This window comes from Ixodes scapularis, unplaced genomic scaffold (genome assembly GCF_016920785.2).
Source record: "Ixodes scapularis isolate PalLabHiFi unplaced genomic scaffold, ASM1692078v2 PGA_scaffold9__187_contigs__length_104089568, whole genome shotgun sequence".
In the NCBI taxonomy this organism is placed as follows: domain Eukaryota; kingdom Metazoa; phylum Arthropoda; class Arachnida; order Ixodida; family Ixodidae; genus Ixodes; species Ixodes scapularis.
The window spans coordinates 51,376,360-51,395,755 of record NW_024609884.1 but is presented as its reverse complement, the minus strand read 5'-3'; the positions used below and the strand labels follow the sequence as shown (position 1 = coordinate 51,395,755).

Below are 19,396 nucleotides of genomic sequence, written 5' to 3'. Positions count from 1 at the left end.
TTTAAGAGCCGCCTGGAAGCACTGGTCCACAGATCCCCAGTTGGCAGGTTCAAATCTCGGCCGAAGTGCCCTCTGTATGTATGAGGCTTATTGCAGAGAAGGTGCCGTGGGGGTGGCAGAGAGTTTGGTTGCACGTCAAACAATACACAGGTAGCCAAAATTCATCCCTAGTCTTTCGCTGGGGCATGCCAGATGCTCTTCGTTGGTTTGGCACATAAAACTGCAAAAATTTATTTATTTATTTTTTTTTTTTGAGGGGGGGGAGGGGAGATAGCATTTAATTAGATTTATGAAGTTTACAGTAAGGTAGGGTGTTTGCCTTAATGCTTAATTTTCTCTTTATCTTGGGGGGTATAGGACATATTTTCAAACATCACTATTGCTCAGTGCACGACAAGGACAAGGAAGGTGTGATCTGGACAAAAAAAAAAAAAAAAAAACTAGATAGGTGTACATTGTATGATGATCTGAAAGATTAAAAACTAGGGTTGTGCGAATATTCGAAAGCTTCGAATATCGAAGCGAATAATGCCATATTCGATTCGGACTTCGAAGCGAATAGTACTATTCGGAAACTTCGAATATTTTCGAAGTATTTCGAAGTTTGAACACGGTGCAAACCATAACCTTATTCAAAAGATGTAAGCTAATAACCCTAGTTACACGAGTGCTCTCAACTGCCATTGAGTCTCAATCGCAATCGGCCGGAGTTAAACAGCGGCTCCAACTTTCATCGAGCCGCTAATCAAACCTCAGTTCAACTGAACGGACTTCCCCAACGGAGGTAAAATGGCACCTATTTACGGGACTGCTGCCGCCGACCGCGTTTGCGAGGCACTTACTGTTTCGGAGTGCAGGGGGTGGCGCCCAGAAAGAATCGTGGCAGCAAACATTCCGGGAAGGAATAGGTTTAGGCGTCCGAGCTGCCGCTTAAACAATCCCGGCTAGCCGGCAAGCCACCAAGCAAGCGAAGATGGCGGAGGGAACTAGTTTCGTTTTAGCTTCAACTGTGTTCTTGAGAGCCGCAAGAGATGACATTCCCGTCAGAAACTGTGTGACCGTGTGCTACGATTGCCAGAGCCTGACTTATTTTTTTCCTCTTGCCTCCGAGTACACTTAAACTAATTTCCCACGTGCTGCACATCTAGCGCGTACGCCGTTGCTACCGTTACTGAGCTGCCCTGCGTAGAAAATAATGATGGTGATACCGATAGTTTCTCCAATTTGGAAAATATCCTCATTTTGATAGTTACGATACCTCTCGAATACCGTAATTGTTTTCTTGGAATTAAGTCTGACACGGTCTTGAAATGTCATTCAAAAGTCGAAATCACGATGCTCTAAGCCAGGGGTCTCCAAACTTTTTGGCTAAGGGGCCGGATGGAGGCTGTCTCGCGGGCCGAAAATATAAATGGGCAGATGTAAATTATAAAAATCTAAATAAATCTAAAATAAAATCTAAATGGTAGCCTAGAAAACATGTTGAAGATGACACGGATAGCTAAGCCATATCAATGTGCAAATTATTCAAGTTCTATTTTGTAAATTTTCTCACTTTTAAATTAGCAAATGCAAATTATTCGCTTCGCTTTGAAATTATTCGCTTCAATTCGAAACTATTCGTTGAAATTAATTATTCGCTTCGTATTCGCTTCGAAGTGAAAATTCACTATTCGCACATCCCTATTAAAAACACAATGGACAAAGACAGACGACCACTCTCTTCCATGAGAGTGGTCATCTGTCCTTACTCTTTTGCGTTTTTATTCTTACAAACTAAATAATCCATTTGCAACATGCTTGCAAAAATTGAGGTATGTTGTGGATACTGGTTCTTCATAAACCTTTTTAGAATTCCACGAGTCAGTTCCAAGATTCAAACTTGAACATTTTCATTCATAATGGTTTTTAAAAAAGTTGAAGCTGTTGATTTCAGACGAAGTTTGTTATAATCTTAGCTTGAACATTCAAGAACTTCAGAAGCTTCAAACTTTGATTTCTAGTATATCTTGGGACTTTGCAAATCAAACCTTGGCAAGGTTAAAAAATTTCTAAATGCGAACCTCGGGTGATTAATGGCAACTCTTATGCAGTAGTGCAGTGGTTCTCAAATGGGGCTCCGCGAAGGCATTCTAGGGGTTCGCAAAGCCCAGCCTCATCAGTCAAGCCCGGCGATAAAAGGTGTCTTTCTCCAGATTCAGAAGAAACATTTTTTCGTGTATCTGTCAAAAAGAGAAGTCTACTTCACACAGCTCTTAGTTATATCCATTTATTAAATCATTATCATAATTAACCTATACATTTGCCTTTCCCTCACCACGAACGGAGCCTTCCATCTCCGCCGATTCACAAGGGGTCTGCAATATAAATCATTATCATAATTAACCTATACATTTGCCTTCCCCTCACCACGAACGGGGCTCATCATCTCCGCCCATCCACAAGGGTTCCGCAAAACATCCATGGTTGAGAACCACTGCAGTAGGGGAACAAATGAAAGTGTGGCCACAGCAGTACACCTCCGGCCTCCTGTTTGTACTGAGTATTGTACTTTGTATTGCACCTTGATTAACACATTGCTCTGTTTTCAATTCGCAGAGAGGACTTGGAGGAAGGCATTGAGTTTGAGATTGTGGGCGATATTTCCCAGTTGCAGCCCAAAGAGGAGTCCTCGAACGATGAATCCAATGACACTGCCAACAAGAGCAAGGATGTTGTCAATGGCAAGTGGCCTCTGCATCATTTGTTTCAGACTGTTTGTATTATCAGACACATTTTAACCCATCTATGGATCTACAGAGGGCTTTCTCGGCAATTTTTTGTTCTTGTTCTTTTTTTTTTTTTTTTTTTTTTGTTAAAAAATTTACCTTTTTCACATAATCATGGCAAAGGCAGTGGTAGCACAGAAAACTTGGTGCGCATTTTGTGCCTCAACAGTGCGAACATCGTTGCCCGTGATGAATCTGAAAAAAAGCTCTGCCAAAGCTCCTGTGAAGCTCTTCCATTACAGGATAAGTGCATTATAGGAAACTGCTAGGTGCCAGCTATATAATACTTTCTGTGTTAAAAATGTAGGCACATACACTTCTTGAGCCTCAAGCAACTCCTTGTTCCTCAAGTTCAAGTTGGATGCAGGGAAACGGAAGTGTTGTTGCAATGCTAGCACAGGTTTAGATTGCCCTGCACCCCAAAGCCTCCATGGAACGCATTTCCTTCCTGCAAAGATCATACTTCCAAGTGATTTAAGATAAAATTTCATTTGACATCCCCTGAATTGCATGATGTATGGAAAGCCAAAAAGTCCAAAAAATATTGTTTGATGCAGCCCATACCCTACAAATTCATGCGAAAATGTTACAGTATATCAGTTATACAAAAATAATTTTAAAAAAAGAAGCCTTAGCTGCGTTCTAATCATTTCATAGAGTGCCAAAATTTTATTTAAGGGGAACACCCCCTAGGAGGGTCAACTTTTGAACCCTTGGCAGTCTTGGGTAGTAACGCGTTACTGTAATTTCACTACTTTTTTGGTAACTTGTAACTGTAACGAGTTACTTTTTTAAAATATAACTTTAACTGCAGTTCCATTACTTTTTTCTGAGATAACGATGAAAGTAACGACGTTACTTTTGTCGTTACTTTCCAGTGTTTTATGAATAATATATCATTGAACGAGTACAATTTAGATATTCCTTGCACTTTTCAAATCGTCTATTCCGACATTTCGAGCGTCAAGTTGGCCTTGCACAAACTTGGGAATATACATTCTTTCTCACGAGTCACGACCCGAATATAGCATCGTGTAGATTTCATGAAAAAAAATATAGTTATCTTTACGCACGCGCTTGTACTTTGTGACTGAACACTTACGTCTTAGTGTCTTGAAGCACTATCTATGTTGTGATTTTTCTTTTTTTTTGTGAAAACACTTTTTAATCAGGTGAATCTACCGTGAAACAACAATACACGCGGAGGGCACTGCGCATGTTTCGTATTTTGATTAGCGCCAGTACTCCGCAGTGCGCATGTTTCGTATTTTGATTTGCGCCACTACTCTGGCGTGGAAATTTTCAAACACTAATTTCGAGAAGCAACTTCTGCTAAGTTACAATATGAAGTAAAAATCATACTTTTTAATTTTATGCAATAAGACTTGGTGAGGGGGCATTTTCTAGTTTTTCCTAATTTTTTTATTTTTTTTTTGTGTTATAAAAAAGTAACTGAAAAGTGACGTCGTTACTTTTTTAAAGTAACTGTAACGAGTTACTTTTGTTGCGGTAACTGTAACGGTAACTTCGCTACTTTTTTCTGAAAGTAACTGTAACAAATTACTTTTTAAAAGTAACTTACCCAACACTGACCCTTGGTTTAAAATAATGAAATTTACAGGGTAGGCTGGTGGTCATGCTAAAAGTGCATAACAAAATTTCAGGTCTGTCGGTTAAATAGGAAGGAAATTAGTGCAGCTTCAATCGGCAATACGCCTACATTGTTTAGTTAATCTATCGTTGGAAAGCTATCACAATATTCAAGATTTTTATTCGTTTGATATGTAGCAGAATGCCTAAGGGGTGCAGCTATGGAAAGTTTAGGGGTGGAACTGCTGCGCCATTTTGCGCCAGACACATTTTTCTGCGCCATATTGCGGAAACTGCGCCACAGCCAATACCTCGCGCCGTTATGCACCAAATTGCAGAACGTGCGGCAAAAAAATTTTATATTGTCTTGGTTTCGGTTTCTGTCGACTCAATTGGCAACAGTGAGCGCGTTTAGCTTGGTCGGCCTTGCAATCCTTTGTTCTGTTTATTTTTCCTGTGTATCTCAAGTCAGAAGCGCATGAAAAAAAACTCGCGGGTCGGATTCCATGTGCTACACCACCTGCGACTGGATTGTTATTCTTGAAGACTTCAACCATAAGCAGTTAAGCAAGTCGGCCGAGGTGAGGTCGAGTCGTTAAGCGTCAGATTGCCTGAGGCTCTGTGGCTCGGGATCTGGACATCAGCCAGTTGAAAACAAATGAGCCAAAGATTCCTTTGAGTACTTCATTGTTAGAAGTTGGAACCGCATTCCCGCAAGACAATTTTGATTTGATAGAACTGAAACGCGGTCCAATCCAAAACCTTGCTGGCCGGCAGCTCTCACACAAGCGGTAGATCTGTTCGATGCCTTGCTCCTGCTTATCGCCTTGAATACGGTAACTCTCCATGGAACTAACGGTCCATGGAGAAAATTGAAATTTTCTCCATGGACATTTGAAATATTATTAGTTGGGAACTCTCCATGGTGCTTGAAATTTACCGAGTGTGAGAAAAGACATGCTTTCCGTGGTGTTAACATTGAAGCAGGGGACAGGGACAAATCGGTAGCATTCCAGACGATGATATTATTGAAGTTTTATTTGGTAGAATTTAGTTTTACAAACTATGCACATCTAAGTATTTGTACAAAGTTTGGGATTAGGACATCATTGACGTGCGGTGAGCGTTCAGGTCCACACCAAAAATCACACTCTCTCTCGCACAGCTCGCTAGCTTCTGCAGAAGTTAACCTTTTTTACCTCTGGCCGGAAAAGGCCAATCAGTTAAAACCTGGCTTGTGCCACATGACGAACTTCCACCCCATACTCGGCTGGCAGACAACACAAACATCTGCCAAATCCTCAACAACACTACAAACCAAGGTGTTGAAACGAAACAAAATGTTTTTTTGTTCTGGGTTCAATTTCGTTTCATAGAAAAAGTTCCATTCCGGTTCTGCTTTGGAATGAAAAAAATTATGTTCCGTAACTGTTCGTAATGTTTTGTGTTGGCATGCAGAGAAAATTGAAAACGAAAACTAAAGAAAACAAAACACTTTTTATCAAAAAGTATGTGCCATAATTAAAAAGTTCTAGCAAGTGTGCTCTTATTGGAACAATAGGAAAAAGCCACAGGGTCTCTTATGTTATGCCTAAGGCGACTTGAAGGCGAAAGCCCAAGCGCCGATGCATTAAAGACAGACACGTGATTTCCTTAATTCACTTTGATTCCTCTTAATTCGCTTTGTCATCCTTCTTAATTTCATTGCCTCTAATTTGCCTGTGTGGTCACGTAAACGTGATAGCGAACCTCCGCAGACAGTGCGCTCTCTGACTACATACTTTTGGCGCCGTTTCATTGGTCCTGGTGATAGTGAACCTCTGAAGATAGTGCACTCTCTGACAACATACTTTTGGCGATTTTGGAACCTTTCGTATCGCCAACGTTTTCTCAAGGTCAACTGAACGAAGAGAGATGTAGGGCTCTCATCTTAATAAAAGAATCGGGGTAAAAGGCATCGCAATGAAAAACAGTCCGAGGCACTGAGCATGATTTCAGATGCAACCTTCATCAAGTATACTCGGTGAAATGCGAGACCTCTGTTCCAATAAAATTCACTTGAGCGCTGAGAATGCCCATTCTATGCTCACCTGTGTGGATGTTACACCAAGGGCTTCTTGCACTAAAGTGTACAGTTTTCTTTGTTTTTCCCAAAATGTCAATGCATTGTTGTTTTAAGAAGGTGTGGCCCCTTATCCAGCATTTTGAGCAAGCATGCTATGTCCAATGGCCTTGGCTCAATTGTCAAATGAGGTTGCATGCCAGCCTCAGCTTTTTGCTTAATGGGCAACTTTGCTTCATTTTTGATATTTAGAAAACTATGCAGCCCTCTTCAGTATCATCTAGGAAGACCACATGTCAAATATATCGGTTTAATTCCGTCTATATATTTAATTATCTGGGCCAGCAAACTTTCAAATGAGCCAAGTCGCCGAAATCTGTTAACCCTAGCGTGCGACGTGAGTCGCCGAAATCTGTTACCCTAGCGTGCGACGTGAGGCAAAATCATCAGCGCAGTCAATGCCATGGAATTGGAGCAGCCAGCATTGAGCCACTACGTCAGAGGCATGTCTACTTCATTCTCACGTTTTGTTTATTTTTACTTTTTGGAGCGGAATTGAATGATGACGTCATGAGTTTCTCCTGCCGGTGTTGACTCAACGGCGTCCACGTGATCACCGTAACATGGATGCGCTAGTTTGCACTTCCCAGCGCGCTTCTTGGAGCTGAGAGCTGGGAGCAGTCTATTTTGTCTCGCCGCTGCTGTAGCTTGGGAAGAACATTTTGTTTACGATACGAGCGCACGCCGCATCTCCGATGCCTAGCTGCGATGTATGTCGAAAGATCCAAGATTGCTGCCTGCCTGCATTGTCTTGCACAAATTTCCACACGATTTTGTAGCAAACTACTACATTGGCAAAAATTGCGGAGGAGACGACACTTCCGCTTTGCTCTACGTTCGCCTGCCGTCGCATAGAGGATCACGTGACCTTTGAGATTGACAACCCCCGTAGGGGAGGTGCAAACATGCTGTGGTGGGCCCACGCTGAGGCGAGGAGAGACGAGACAAAAACAATATTTACTGTTTAATAATAATAGGAGTCGGTGCTGGTGTCACCCGCAGCTCATCGACCGTCGTGGCGTTCTGAAGGGGTGGTTTTCCAGGGTGCCTGGCCGAGTTGGCTCCGGGGCTCACAGGTTCCATGGGCTCGGAGCGCTGATGCTAGCAGGTGGCCTTGTGATTGAGGCGATCCGGGCTTCTCGGTGCTTGGGACACTCACGTCAGCGGTTGGCCTTTCCGTTGTGTTTCCTTGGTGCATTGTTTCCCGCTCTTTCTCCAGTGCGCTCGTTGGCCACTTTTCTCAGCGCATCTTCCCGCTCGGACTCGCTTCCCCCACCTGTTCCCTCCCAACTTGTTCGCCATGTCCAGTTTCTCCACTCCCCCTCTACCCCCCCCCGGCCCTTCGAAATCCAGCCGACCCTATAATATACAGCAGCATTATTCCAAGTCATGAACCCCAAGTTATAAATATCTTTCTATTAAAATGCATGGAGCGAAGATCTTGTTGGAGGTATGTTAAAGGGCAACTCCTCTCGATTCCGGAAAATTTAGGCTTTCATGTGATTCCATTTCGCAAAGCACTACTAAACAGCTCTACGTCTTCGGATTCACGAAATGTGGAATATTATTTGTGTAATCCTAATTTAAACATCAGCTGATACCGAAACTGAAACTTCGGTTGCGTCAGGCAACATTCGTCTCGTCGTGGCCACGTCACGTCGAACCATGTGGTTTTGTGACGTCCTGGGGGGGCGAGGGACAGGACACGCGACGCAAGCAGATCGCTTCGCATGGTGTGGACGGTGATGGCCCGGGGGAGAGAAGGAAAGGGAGAAGACGAAAGAGGAGAAGGGGAGCGGAGAAACGGACCGATAAGTGCGCAGGGCAGCGAAAACTAGCGCATCCGCGTTACGGTGATCACGTGGACGCCGTTCAGCCAACACCGGGAGGAGAAACTCGCGACGTCATCGTTCAGTTTTGCTCTGAGAAGTAAAAACAAACAAAATGGGAGAATGACGCAGTCATGCCTCTGACGTAGTGGCTCATTGTTGGCCGCTCCAACTCCGTCGCATTGACTGCGCTGACGATTGCGCCTCACGTCGCACGCTAGAGTTAGCGGATTTCGGCGACTTGGCTCACTTGAAGGTTTGCTGGACAGTTTATTAAGTATATAGACGGAATTAGATCGTAATATTTGACATGGGGTCTTCCTATATGATACTGAAAAGGGCTACATAGTTTTCGGTGATGGCCACTGGTAACAATTATCAACATAGGTTTGTATCTACTGTTTACACCGAGCCTATTTATTCCAACCAAGCTTCGAACTTAAAAGAATTTTGAGTCCTGCACTTAGTTCTTATCACAATGACTGGAATTGGTGTGCGGGGCCGCTGTCATTTGAACAAGCAGACGAGAACAATCTGAAATGTTTGGGAGCAGACGACAGTTCGAACGATCAGACGGCCTTTTGAATGAAGTCACACTGAACGTAGTCGGCAGGTGGTCCATACAACTTTGCAGTTTTCCTGCGTTCATGTTGGAACAAAACAAATAAATCTGACGACCACAAATATCCGCGAATTCAACTCAATGAATTCAACCCAAAGTGCTTCCCGCACAAGCAATCGTGGTCCGACGGCATCTGGTTTTCCTTTTTCATGGCCCTATCCACGTTCTTGGACGAACCGAGCAAACAGAAAACTCATAAAAAACTGACCTTCAAACCTTTCCCGACCCTTTCGGCACAGTCCTAGTCAGGGTGTTTTGACAGGAAGGCAGGTTTTTGTCTGGTTTCTTCAAAAAGAATGCAGGAATGCACGTCTCCCATGGTGACTCCCGCCCATAGCCCCAGACCGAAAGTGCGCCCGACGCGCCGTGATGTAACAGAGCTGAGTTTGTGAATAGGCTTGCTCGCCCATCAGCACACCATTATAATCAGATTTAATGTTTATAATGACATCCGAATATGTTGATGTTTTCAATAGATGGGGTTCTGATATTCTCTTTGACTTACAAACAAAGGACAGACAGCTTCTAAGCAATGGATTGTGTTTCTTTTTTGCTGAGGAGACTCATTGACACAGGAGTAAATGAAGATTTTAAGGTATGATCATGTATCTAGTTCAAAGTCACACACTAGCTACGAACGGGCGACAAAAGGGCCTTCGCTCAGTGTTGGTGCCGACGCTTTACTTTTTTCGGTAATGTAGCAACATATTTGTGTAGCCCTGCACGGATAACAGTTTGAGTATCCATATCCGATGCGCATCCGCAGACTTCGTAACTGCATCCGCAAACTTTTTACATGATTTTATCCGTATCCGATCCGCACCCGCATACTTTGTATCCGTATCCGAACCACATCCGCAAAATTTAAAACCATGTCGATGTTCTTACTAACCACCAGAGGTTATGATTACATTTAGATTAGCAAATTCAGTGGAAATCACGCAGACGTCATTCTTCCCCGCTGCATGCGGAATCGGAAACTTTCACCTGTGGCCCCTGAACTCTCCCCTGAAGTCTAAACGCTCGAAAAAAACTGTCATAAAAAAAAATTAAAAAGTTTGGAAAGAGACGATGAGGAGCAGTGGTAAGAAGACAAAATCCTTTTTGTGATGTTACCGAGCGTATGCGGCCGCCTCAAGTCTCGCGGTGTTTCGTGTCAGCCAGCGGGCAGATGCGCCGCTGAGTCAGAGTCCAAGGCCTGATCGGATCGACTAACGTGTTGTTCGAGAAAGAATGCTGTCTGCAGGCAGCCAAATATATAATTGAAAGAAAACTTTTTTTGTTGTTTTCTGCTTGGGGCGGCTACGGAGGTTGCACGCGGCAGCCGCTGGCATTGCTGCCGCTCTGGCGTCGTAACCGGATGAATATGAACTACCAGACTCTCTTGGCTAGAACTCTAAGCATAAAAAAAAGGAACAGGCAATTTACGGGCTGCCTATGTGCGTGCGCTGCTGATTCCGAAATTTGCACTTCTTTTGTTTTTGGTATCATGACCACACCACTCTCTGCGGAGGGGAAGGGGGAGGTTCCTTCTACTTTCTTGTGACTTGTTCGTTTGAGGTTTTCTTTGTTCGGAGAAAGTTTTTCGCTCTTTCCCTGCCAAAGAACTAGCTTTCTCGGGACGATTGATGCCCTGCATTTTTTACTTTTTCTATAGATAGGGTGACCATATTCCTCAAGGTAGAAAACGGGACATCCCAGCTGGCGGGAAAGAAGGAGGAAGGGGGGGTTAAAGATTGAGATTGGGAGAAAAAATTTAATGAAATAACTGCTCTCATTTCATATCGTTATCATATTGCACTAAGCCCTAGGGTCTAGAAACAGTCACACTGCTTCGCATCCTTCGTTGGTGTGGGCGTATTTTGCCGACGACCGAAGTTTCCTAAGCGGGACTTTAACCTGCAGGACTCGGTTCTTAAAGTCTGCTCACTTAAATAAAGAAAAAAAAAATCATGTTCTGAAAACGGGACATGATTCTTTATTTGGACAAAAAGACTGGACAGCAGAAGCGGACCTCAAAAACGGGACTGTCCTGGCCAAAACGGGACGTCTGGTCACCCTATCTATAGGTAGCATTTTTGACAAGATGAAATGCACTAACTGAAGCGATCTTCAGTAAGAATCAGATCTTTCTTAGGATCCCTATCGTTTCTTCGAAACGCGTTTTGTGGAAGTATGTTTCGTGGACAACTTTTCACAGACATGTATTTCATGGACACACGGTTCATCGACGCTGTATGTTTTGTGGGCACATGTTCCTGCGACGTTTTGTCGACAACGTATTTCTTCACTTAGTCGCTAAATGCTAGTGCGCGATTCACTAAGGTGTGCTTAACCAAACCACGTCCCCCTTCCCCCTGTAATCCAGGCAAGACGCAAAAAGTTGGTTACGAAAATAGCAGGGTTGTGTGCAACGAAACATCTCAGGTTTTTCTATCAAACGAACACGGGAAGCCTTTCAAAATCAAACGTCGCACGTCGACGAAGCGATCTGTAGGTGAAATGTCAGTCGACGAACAAAACCCCGGTGGCAATGTTTGCCATCGGGCAAAAATTTAGATCCGGATCCGCAGATATCCGCATCAGCAGCCCCTGACATCCGCATTCAATCCGCAATCCGCCGAAATCCGTCTAATTTTTATCCGCATCCGCTAGTTTACTGTGGACATCCACGGATATGCAGGGCTCTACATATATGTTATATTTTCAAAACATTAACGGATAACATACTTCCATGACTTATTTCAAGCAACGGAGAATGTAGTTGTGTTACTCGTTACATCTTTTCAGGACTTTAAAAATGTACACTTGATTTTTTGCGTGTTTCTAAGCGCGAAGTCAGATGAATTATTGCACTCATCCCACACACATTCAGAATCAATACCGTAAAAAAAATTAGGTAATTATGTTAAGTTTCTGCATGGAACTAGTGCTTTTTGAAATGTGGCACTTATGCATACCTGTAACGTCAAAACAGTCAAACGTTTTAATTTCATAAATAAAAAGTAACACAAAAGTAGCGTGTGGTACTTTTTATCGGTAATGGTAAGCATTCCTTCTATTCTGATGTAACGTAGGTCGGTAATATGTTCTTTTTATTTTCAAGTAGCGAGCAACATATTTCGTGGCTTTTTATTGTTAACACCTACAGCACTGCTTCCGCTGTTCCGTCGCCCACTTATTCTCGGTTTGGCATCGGGTGCCATAGGCATTATTGTGCGCACCTAATCCAGCTTAGTCCCCAATTGCTATGACACATCAAAAAGCTAATTTGTGTTTGCTGACAAAAAGAAAAATGAAATGTGCATTTTTGCACGCAGTATGCATCCTTGCACACAACATGAGCATCTTGTTTGGGCATTGGCCTCGAGCCAGTAATCTGCGTTCTGCACTGCGGTAGAAAAACTACTGTAAAAAACTACCGTGAAAAGAAAGCTACACGAATAAGCTCCGAACCTCTGCCAAGCATGTGCCCTCAAAACAGTGCATGCATCGTTCAGGGCAATATGCTTTTGCTTGTAGCTTCAACCTCACCCCACATAAAGTGAGAAAAGCTATGCGGAGCACAAGTTCGTCTGCTTCTTTTGCAGGGGTTATGGTGACATGAGAATGCTGAGCTCTGACTGGCTCTGATTGAAGAATAGTCGATAGACCTCACAGCAAGCTGCCTTGAGGTCTACCCACTATTCTTCAATCAGAGCCAGTCAGAGCTCGGCGTTCAGGGCAGGGCAGAGGCACGTGGACCTAGATCTGTTGAATGATTTTGTTTGTACAAAAATTCGCACAGAGAAGGCACTTTCCAAGGCCACACGCCCGCGCCCGTGCCTTTTTCAGCGATTCGCATGTTTGTAAGATGGAGTAGAAACCCTAGAGCTTGTGCTGCTTGTGACCGGAAGCAGAGAATGTTGCATTGAGAAAATGTACATCATAGACTCGAATATAAGTGAACCACACCACCGCATGCGGTGAAATTCTCGCAGTGGAGTAATACTGTTATATACTTCGGGGTTCGGGTAGAACTTAATACTTTATTAACAACAAGCAGCCGGAATGGCAGCAGCCTTCAATCCACGCGGTTGCAGAGTCTGCTCCCTCTGACTAGAGTTTCTTAGCCTTCCTTGGCGCAGTCGTTGCAGATCGGGTCGGTGGTGCCATCTAGTGAGGGCGTACACAGCACTCCTCCCTTCTTAATGAAGGCTACCTTCTTATTGAAGGTTACGTAAATCTCAGGGGCTTGCGGACAGTTCATGTGGGCGTCCTTGCAGTCTCCACTGTTCTTGTTTCGCTCATTGCGTAGCCTTGGTCCTTGTCAGGTGGTAGTTGTTCCCCAGGACTTGATGCCAAAGTTGTCAAGTGCGGCTTCACTTGGTCGTTGTGGCGGCGCACTTGCTTTTGCAGAGTTGACGCAGTCACAATGGATGTTCCGCTGGTGTTGTCAACTTCACTCAACCTCCATCGAGGTTTCTTGCCGAAATTGTGGACTGCTACCTTGTTCCCTTTCTTGTGGCATAGTTCCTTTTCCTTTCCTTCTTGCTCGGCCCGTTGCCTAGATTCTGTCGGCAACTGCTCCAGAATTGCCTCTTCACCCCTTCTGGGAATACAGAGGTCCAGTCTTGCTTTCATTGGATAAGCCATCATCTGTTTTGCTGGAGACGTTCCGCTCGGATGGGGTGCTTGGCGATACATAAACAACCATTGAGCAAGTCGGAGCTTGAGGTCTCTTCCCTCCGTTTTCTTGAGTCCATCCTTGACCGTGCAAACAGCTCGTTCTGCTAAGCCATCAGATGCTGGATGAAAAGGGGCAGTTCGGAGATGCTTGATCCCATTTCCTTGAACGAAGTCTTGGAAGGGCTGACCAGTGAATGGAGTTCCATTGTTTGTTACAATGCACCTTGGTAGTCCAAACCTTGCTAAAGTGTCACGTAGGTGTTCTACAGTTTGCTCGGATGTGGCACTTGCCACAATGATGACTTCGAGCCATTTTGACTTTTCATCTACCCACACCAGTAGCATCCTCCCCTCCAATGGTCCTGCATAGTCGAGATGCACACACTCCCAGCATACCTTTGGTTCGGGCCAAGGTACGGGTTCTGCTTTTGGTGGCATTGGGGAGTTCTGGAGGCACTGTGAACATTGTTGTGAACAGCGCTCTACTTCTGCGTCCATGTTCGGCCACCACACAAGGGATCTCGCCATACCTTTCATGACCACCATTCCCTGGTGAGTTTCATGCAGCAGGTTTAAGATGCGTTGGCGAGCAGGGGTTGGCACAACCCCTCGGTTTCCCCAGTACAGGAGATTCCGATGCACGCTTAGCTCATCACGTCTGTTCCAAAATGGTTGCAGTGACTTGTCCGGAGGCTTTTGTGGCCATCCTTCCACCACCCTCTGTAGCACTTGGCTTAAGTCCTTGTCGCTGTTTGTGAATTGTTGTAGTAGCTTGACTGAAATCTCCAGTTTTCTAAGCTCGAAATTGACTTGACCAGTTCCAGAGGTTCCGGAGGATCTGTGTGTGCAGTCTTCAAGGGCAGCCTGCTCATGGCATCGGCGTTTCCGTTGAAACGTCCTGGGTCGGTGCTTGATGCTGTACCTGTAGGCTCCAAGAGTAAGAGCCCAGCGTTGGATGCGCGAAGCTGTCATGGCTGGAATTGCCTTGTCTTCCCGAAAAATCCCCACAAGTGGCTCGTGGTCAGTGATGAGCTCAAAACTTCGACACAGCAGGTAGTCTCTGAACCGTGTGACACCAAAAATAATGGCCAGTGCTTCCTTTTCCAACTGTGAGTAATTCCGCTCGGCCGGTGTCAGAGTCCGGGATGCGAATGCTAGTTGCGACTCCACGCCATCCTTCCGATGCGAGAGCACAGCACCCACACCATACGGTGAGGCATCACATGCCAGAACAAGCTCTTTTGATGGGTCGTAGTGGGTCAGGACCCTTGCCTCCATGATGGCAGTCTTGCTTTCAACGAAGGCTTTTCATTCAGTGTCTGTCCATTTTCAGCGGGTGTTCTTGTGCAATAGGGAATACAAGGATGCAAGTATTGTGGACAGATTCGGAATGAACTTGCCGTAGTACGCAAGAAGTCCAATATAGGATCTCAGTTCACTGACATCCCCAGGGGCGGATGCAGGAATCTCCTGAGGGGGGGGGGGGGGGGGGGTCAGGTGTTGGTCAGCGTACCATATGTTTAGGAACCCCCTCCCCCTCTCCTTCGTTTTACGCCCTAAATTTTACACATGCAGAAATCAAGGGGGGGTCAGGACATCCGGACCCCCTCTCTAAATCCGCTCCTGGACATCCCTGGATTCAGGTGCTTCAATGATAGCTTCTGCGTTTTTCTTTGAAGGCTTCAGCCCCTTTGGGTTTATCTCATGGCCCAGATAGCAGAGTGATTCTTTGAAAAACTCGCATTTCTCTCGCTTGAGCTTCAGTCCAGAGTCTTTGACTTTTTGGAGAACTTTCCTTAGGTTCTCTAGATGTTCTGCATTGATCTTTCCAGTCACCAGAACATCATCCATGTAGACAGATGTTCCTGGAATTCCCTGCAGGGTCTCTTCCATTCTTCTTTGGAACAGTGCCGGAGCCGAGGACTCGCCAAATGCTAAACGGTTTTAAGCAAAGAGTCTTCGGTGTGTGTTGATGACCAGGAGCTTGCTGGTTTCTTTATCAGCGATTACTTGGTTGTATGCTTCACGGAAGTCTGCAGAGAAGCAGAGATGTCTTCCACTTTGGGCAGTGGGAACTGGGTTGTCATCACTGCAGGATTCACACCTAGCTTGTAGTCCCCGCAAATCCTGACACTTTTGCCATCAGCTTTTAGCACTGTACGATGGGGGATGCCCTGTCAGAGTGGTCTATGGCCGTGATGGTGCCTTCTTCAAGTCGTTGGAGTTCCAGTTCCAACTTGTCCCTCAGTGCATATGGTACTGAGTGGCTTGCCCCCCCCCCCCCCCCCCCCCTCCTCTGAGAACTGGGGGGAGCAAGCACCCCCCTTGCCTCCCCCCGGTTGGTACGCCCATGGTTACAAAGGATTTTTTTAAGCACCTGATAATTCCTGAAAAATGGAATGGTTCTAAAGTGATTAGGGGTCGAAGAATGCATTCGTTTTCGCGTTAACCGGCGTGAACCAACATCACCTCACCCACAACAGGATGAATAAAAATGAGTGACACCCAAAGCTGTCCCCTGAAAGCCACCGGAGAGCTATCTGACTGACATATTCCCCCCCCCCCCCCCCCCCCCCCCATCCCATCTACTTAGCTTCAGTAAAAACAATTTACGTAACTGGGAAAAAAAAAAAAAAGTTGCCAAGGCTCCAAAAACACAAAATTGTCGTTAGGACGACTGAAAACACTCTAAATTTAGTGACTTTCTTGCTAAGTTAACACCACTGGTTTTTCTTAGCCTTCTTCGGCGCAGTCGTTGCAGAGCGGGTCGGTGGCGCCATCTAGTGAGGGCGTACACAGCAAATACAGTGCTGCACATACTCATTGTTCGCTGACACATAGAGTTTAGTGAACACGATCACGGGATGGCCCGACTGCGTAGAGCCCAAGAAATGGTTCATTTCTTGGGCTCTACGCATTAATTTTGTAACGATGATTCATTTTGTAACGACGATGCAGCCGAGGAATCTATTAGCAGATATAGATTCACAAATACATTTCACACTGCAACGTTGCATTACAATTTGTATTTATTTTTTAATTTCTAAAATTCGTAACTGTGAAAGCTAAAAAAGGAGGTAGGGGGCTTTTTTCTTCGAATTAGACCCCCTTAAAACAAAAATAATCGAAAAATGTAAATCCGCCAAGCTGTGACTTTTTTTTTTTTTTTTAATTTTCTTTTGAATACACCCACTCTGACGCCAATAGGTTCAGTAGATATTGAGAATAAGGACCAAAAAGTTGCCATAGGAAATGTGTGGGCTTTTCTACGATGATATCCTCTTAATAAGGGAGAATGAAGGTCTTTAACTTTTTTGTTTGTTCATTTATAGTGCTGAAATGAGTACACTTCTGTATTTCTCAGTAATGATTTCAAAAATGCAATTAGTTTTTAAAAAGTCGTGCTATCTTAATCACAGTTAGTGGGAACATGGGAGCGCATGACATTGGGTACTATCGGAGTGCTCTAACCTCCCGGTGCTCAACTGCAGCGCCTCCGCAACACTGCAGTTGCAATTGCACGCTTGGCCACTGGAGTGTTCCGATGATACCCAATGCAACGTGCTCCTGTGTTTCCGCTAACTGTCATTAAGATAGTACAAGATTCTCACTTATCAATAAATTTGTAATTTTAGAGATCCTGTTTATGGGTCATTGGTGGAAAATTCTTCAGAATATTGGGAATCTTTAAGAGATTGGCATTTAGCAAGACATGCGTCCTACAGTGATGCTTTTCTTGTTGCATTTTATGTTAAACAATAATTTTATTTACTTAGTCTTTGAAAGATATAGCTTCCCATTTTGTGCAGCTTGGTCATAAATGATTTCTGATCTAAATTGGGCTTAAAATAGCACCACCGCACAAAGCTTGTTTTAGTGAATGCAAATCTATAAATATTTTATATATGGGAATTTTACGCTAAATGACTTGTAAAAAGAACCTAACCAAAATTAATTGATAAGTCAGGATCTAGTAGACTTGTATGGTAACTAATAGCATATTTGAAAGTGCTGCTGAGAAATACATCAACAAACCAAATTTCAACATGATAGGTGAATAAACAAGAAAAAAGCTAAAGCCTTAAAGGGGCACTTAAGTGCTTTTTGCGACCCTCATTTTATGGTCATAACTCAATCTACAAGCTCCAAGCATCCCAAAAAAAAAACTAAATTACATATATGCGCGGCCGATTTGCTTACTAAAAGTGTGATCAAAGGTTGCAACACTTAACGTTGTCGCAGAACGACAGATGGCACTACCAAAGCTTGCTGAACATGATTGACCGACGGACGGTGCTTGTCAGCCATTCGCGAGCGATGGGTTCCCGCACGGACGAGCGACCGACCAGTCCACTCCTCCACGTGGGAACCCTTTGCTCGCGAGTGGCTGACAGGTGCCGTCCGTCGTTCGACCACATTCAACAAGTTTCAGTGGTGCCATCTGTCATCTGAAATCAGCACTTAGGCGTCAGTTTCCAAGTTGAGTGCGGCGGCGCCGTCACCGTAACTGCGCTTTGCATTATGGGATGTTTTCCCGCTAAAGTTAGCGGGGAAATTGACTTCATGTGACCTCAACACCAATTCAGTTTCCCCGCTAAGCTTACCAGGGAAAATGACGTCACGACTTTGTGTCATGTCAGCCATGAACAAATTCAGCGGCAGGAGGAGAGGAGGAGGAGGAGGGGCATACCCTCCCCTCCTTTCCATACTGAGGAGGTCGCTCCCTACCCTTCCTTGCTCCCCAAGAGCTGCGCCCTAGTTTCACATTACCAAGATTTGTAAACTTCTTTCATTTTTTAAGAATGCAGATAAACTGCACATGAATGTAATTGTTTTTTGTTTGTCTTTCTTAAGGTGCCTAGAGCTCATACATCGAGTTAAGAGCGTAAAACGAGGATTTCAAAAAGCACTTTAGTGCCCCTTTAAGCTTGATGTTCTCAGTCGAGCATGTCATCACCCTCACAGAATCCCTGGACCAATTCTAGCGTTGTGTGGTAATGGAAATGTTAAAAAGTGCTACACCCAGTTTGTCCATATCCTACTCCAGTTGGCAACAAGGTGAGAATGCAGGAGCATCTCTTTCGAATGCCTAGCCTCCAGCACACGCTCATCGCCTTTTCCCGTGCTTTGACTGTGCATGCGCACTCGAGGCTCACAAGATGCCGAAGTGTCATTGAAAGTAGGAAGCTCGTGCTGGAAGCGGGACAGTTGAAGCCCCTCCCTGTCCTTCTCACCCTGTCAGTGACTATAGCTTTGCAATCTGTTCTTCTTTGGGTCCCTTTGTAACCATGCTTCTCGTTTGTGCAGCGAACGACGACGACGACCTTCTCATCATCGAAGAAGAAACTCCGATGCCGCTCGTCACTGAGCTCCGCAAGCGCAAGAACACAGACAATGGCAATGTCCAAGTTCCAAAACGTCCGTGCATCATCATTGACTGAACTCCATGCTGCTGGTCGAATTGCCTAATTTATTTTCCCGTGTCAAGCGGTCTTTGCATACCTCTGTGAATATGTGCAGGAGACTGTTGGATGTTGCATTGTGCTGTGGGTGGATTTGGCTATTTTTGTTATTGCCGTGTATGCAAAAAAAGAAAATGTGGGTAGTCTGCCATTTACATTACTTTGTTTCTCTTAACGTCAGACGTGGGAAAAGTTGCTTTTACTGTTATTTCTTCCTTTATTGTCAAGGTTATTTGATACCTGCTTTTTCTTAAGACTTTGGTAATAAAAACAGTTTGTGGAAACAGGATATTCTGTTTTATGACCCAAGACAAGGCTCAGCATGGATGCACGGT

General features: G+C 44.6%; 1 protein-coding gene across 1 annotated transcript in view; it reads left to right on the top strand.

Moving 5' to 3' along the window:
- The window catches only part of LOC8030473 (SUMO-activating enzyme subunit 2), a 51,250-nt gene extending 31,900 nt beyond the window's left edge, over positions 1-19,350 (top strand). Inside the window, exons 18-19 of the mRNA XM_029988202.4 lie at positions 2,599-2,723; positions 18,907-19,350. Coding sequence (XP_029844062.2) covers positions 2,599-2,723; positions 18,907-19,040 — 259 coding nt within the window. The 3' untranslated portion in view covers positions 19,041-19,350. The remainder of the gene's footprint in view (positions 1-2,598; positions 2,724-18,906) is intronic.
- Positions 19,351-19,396: the final 46 nt, after the last annotated feature.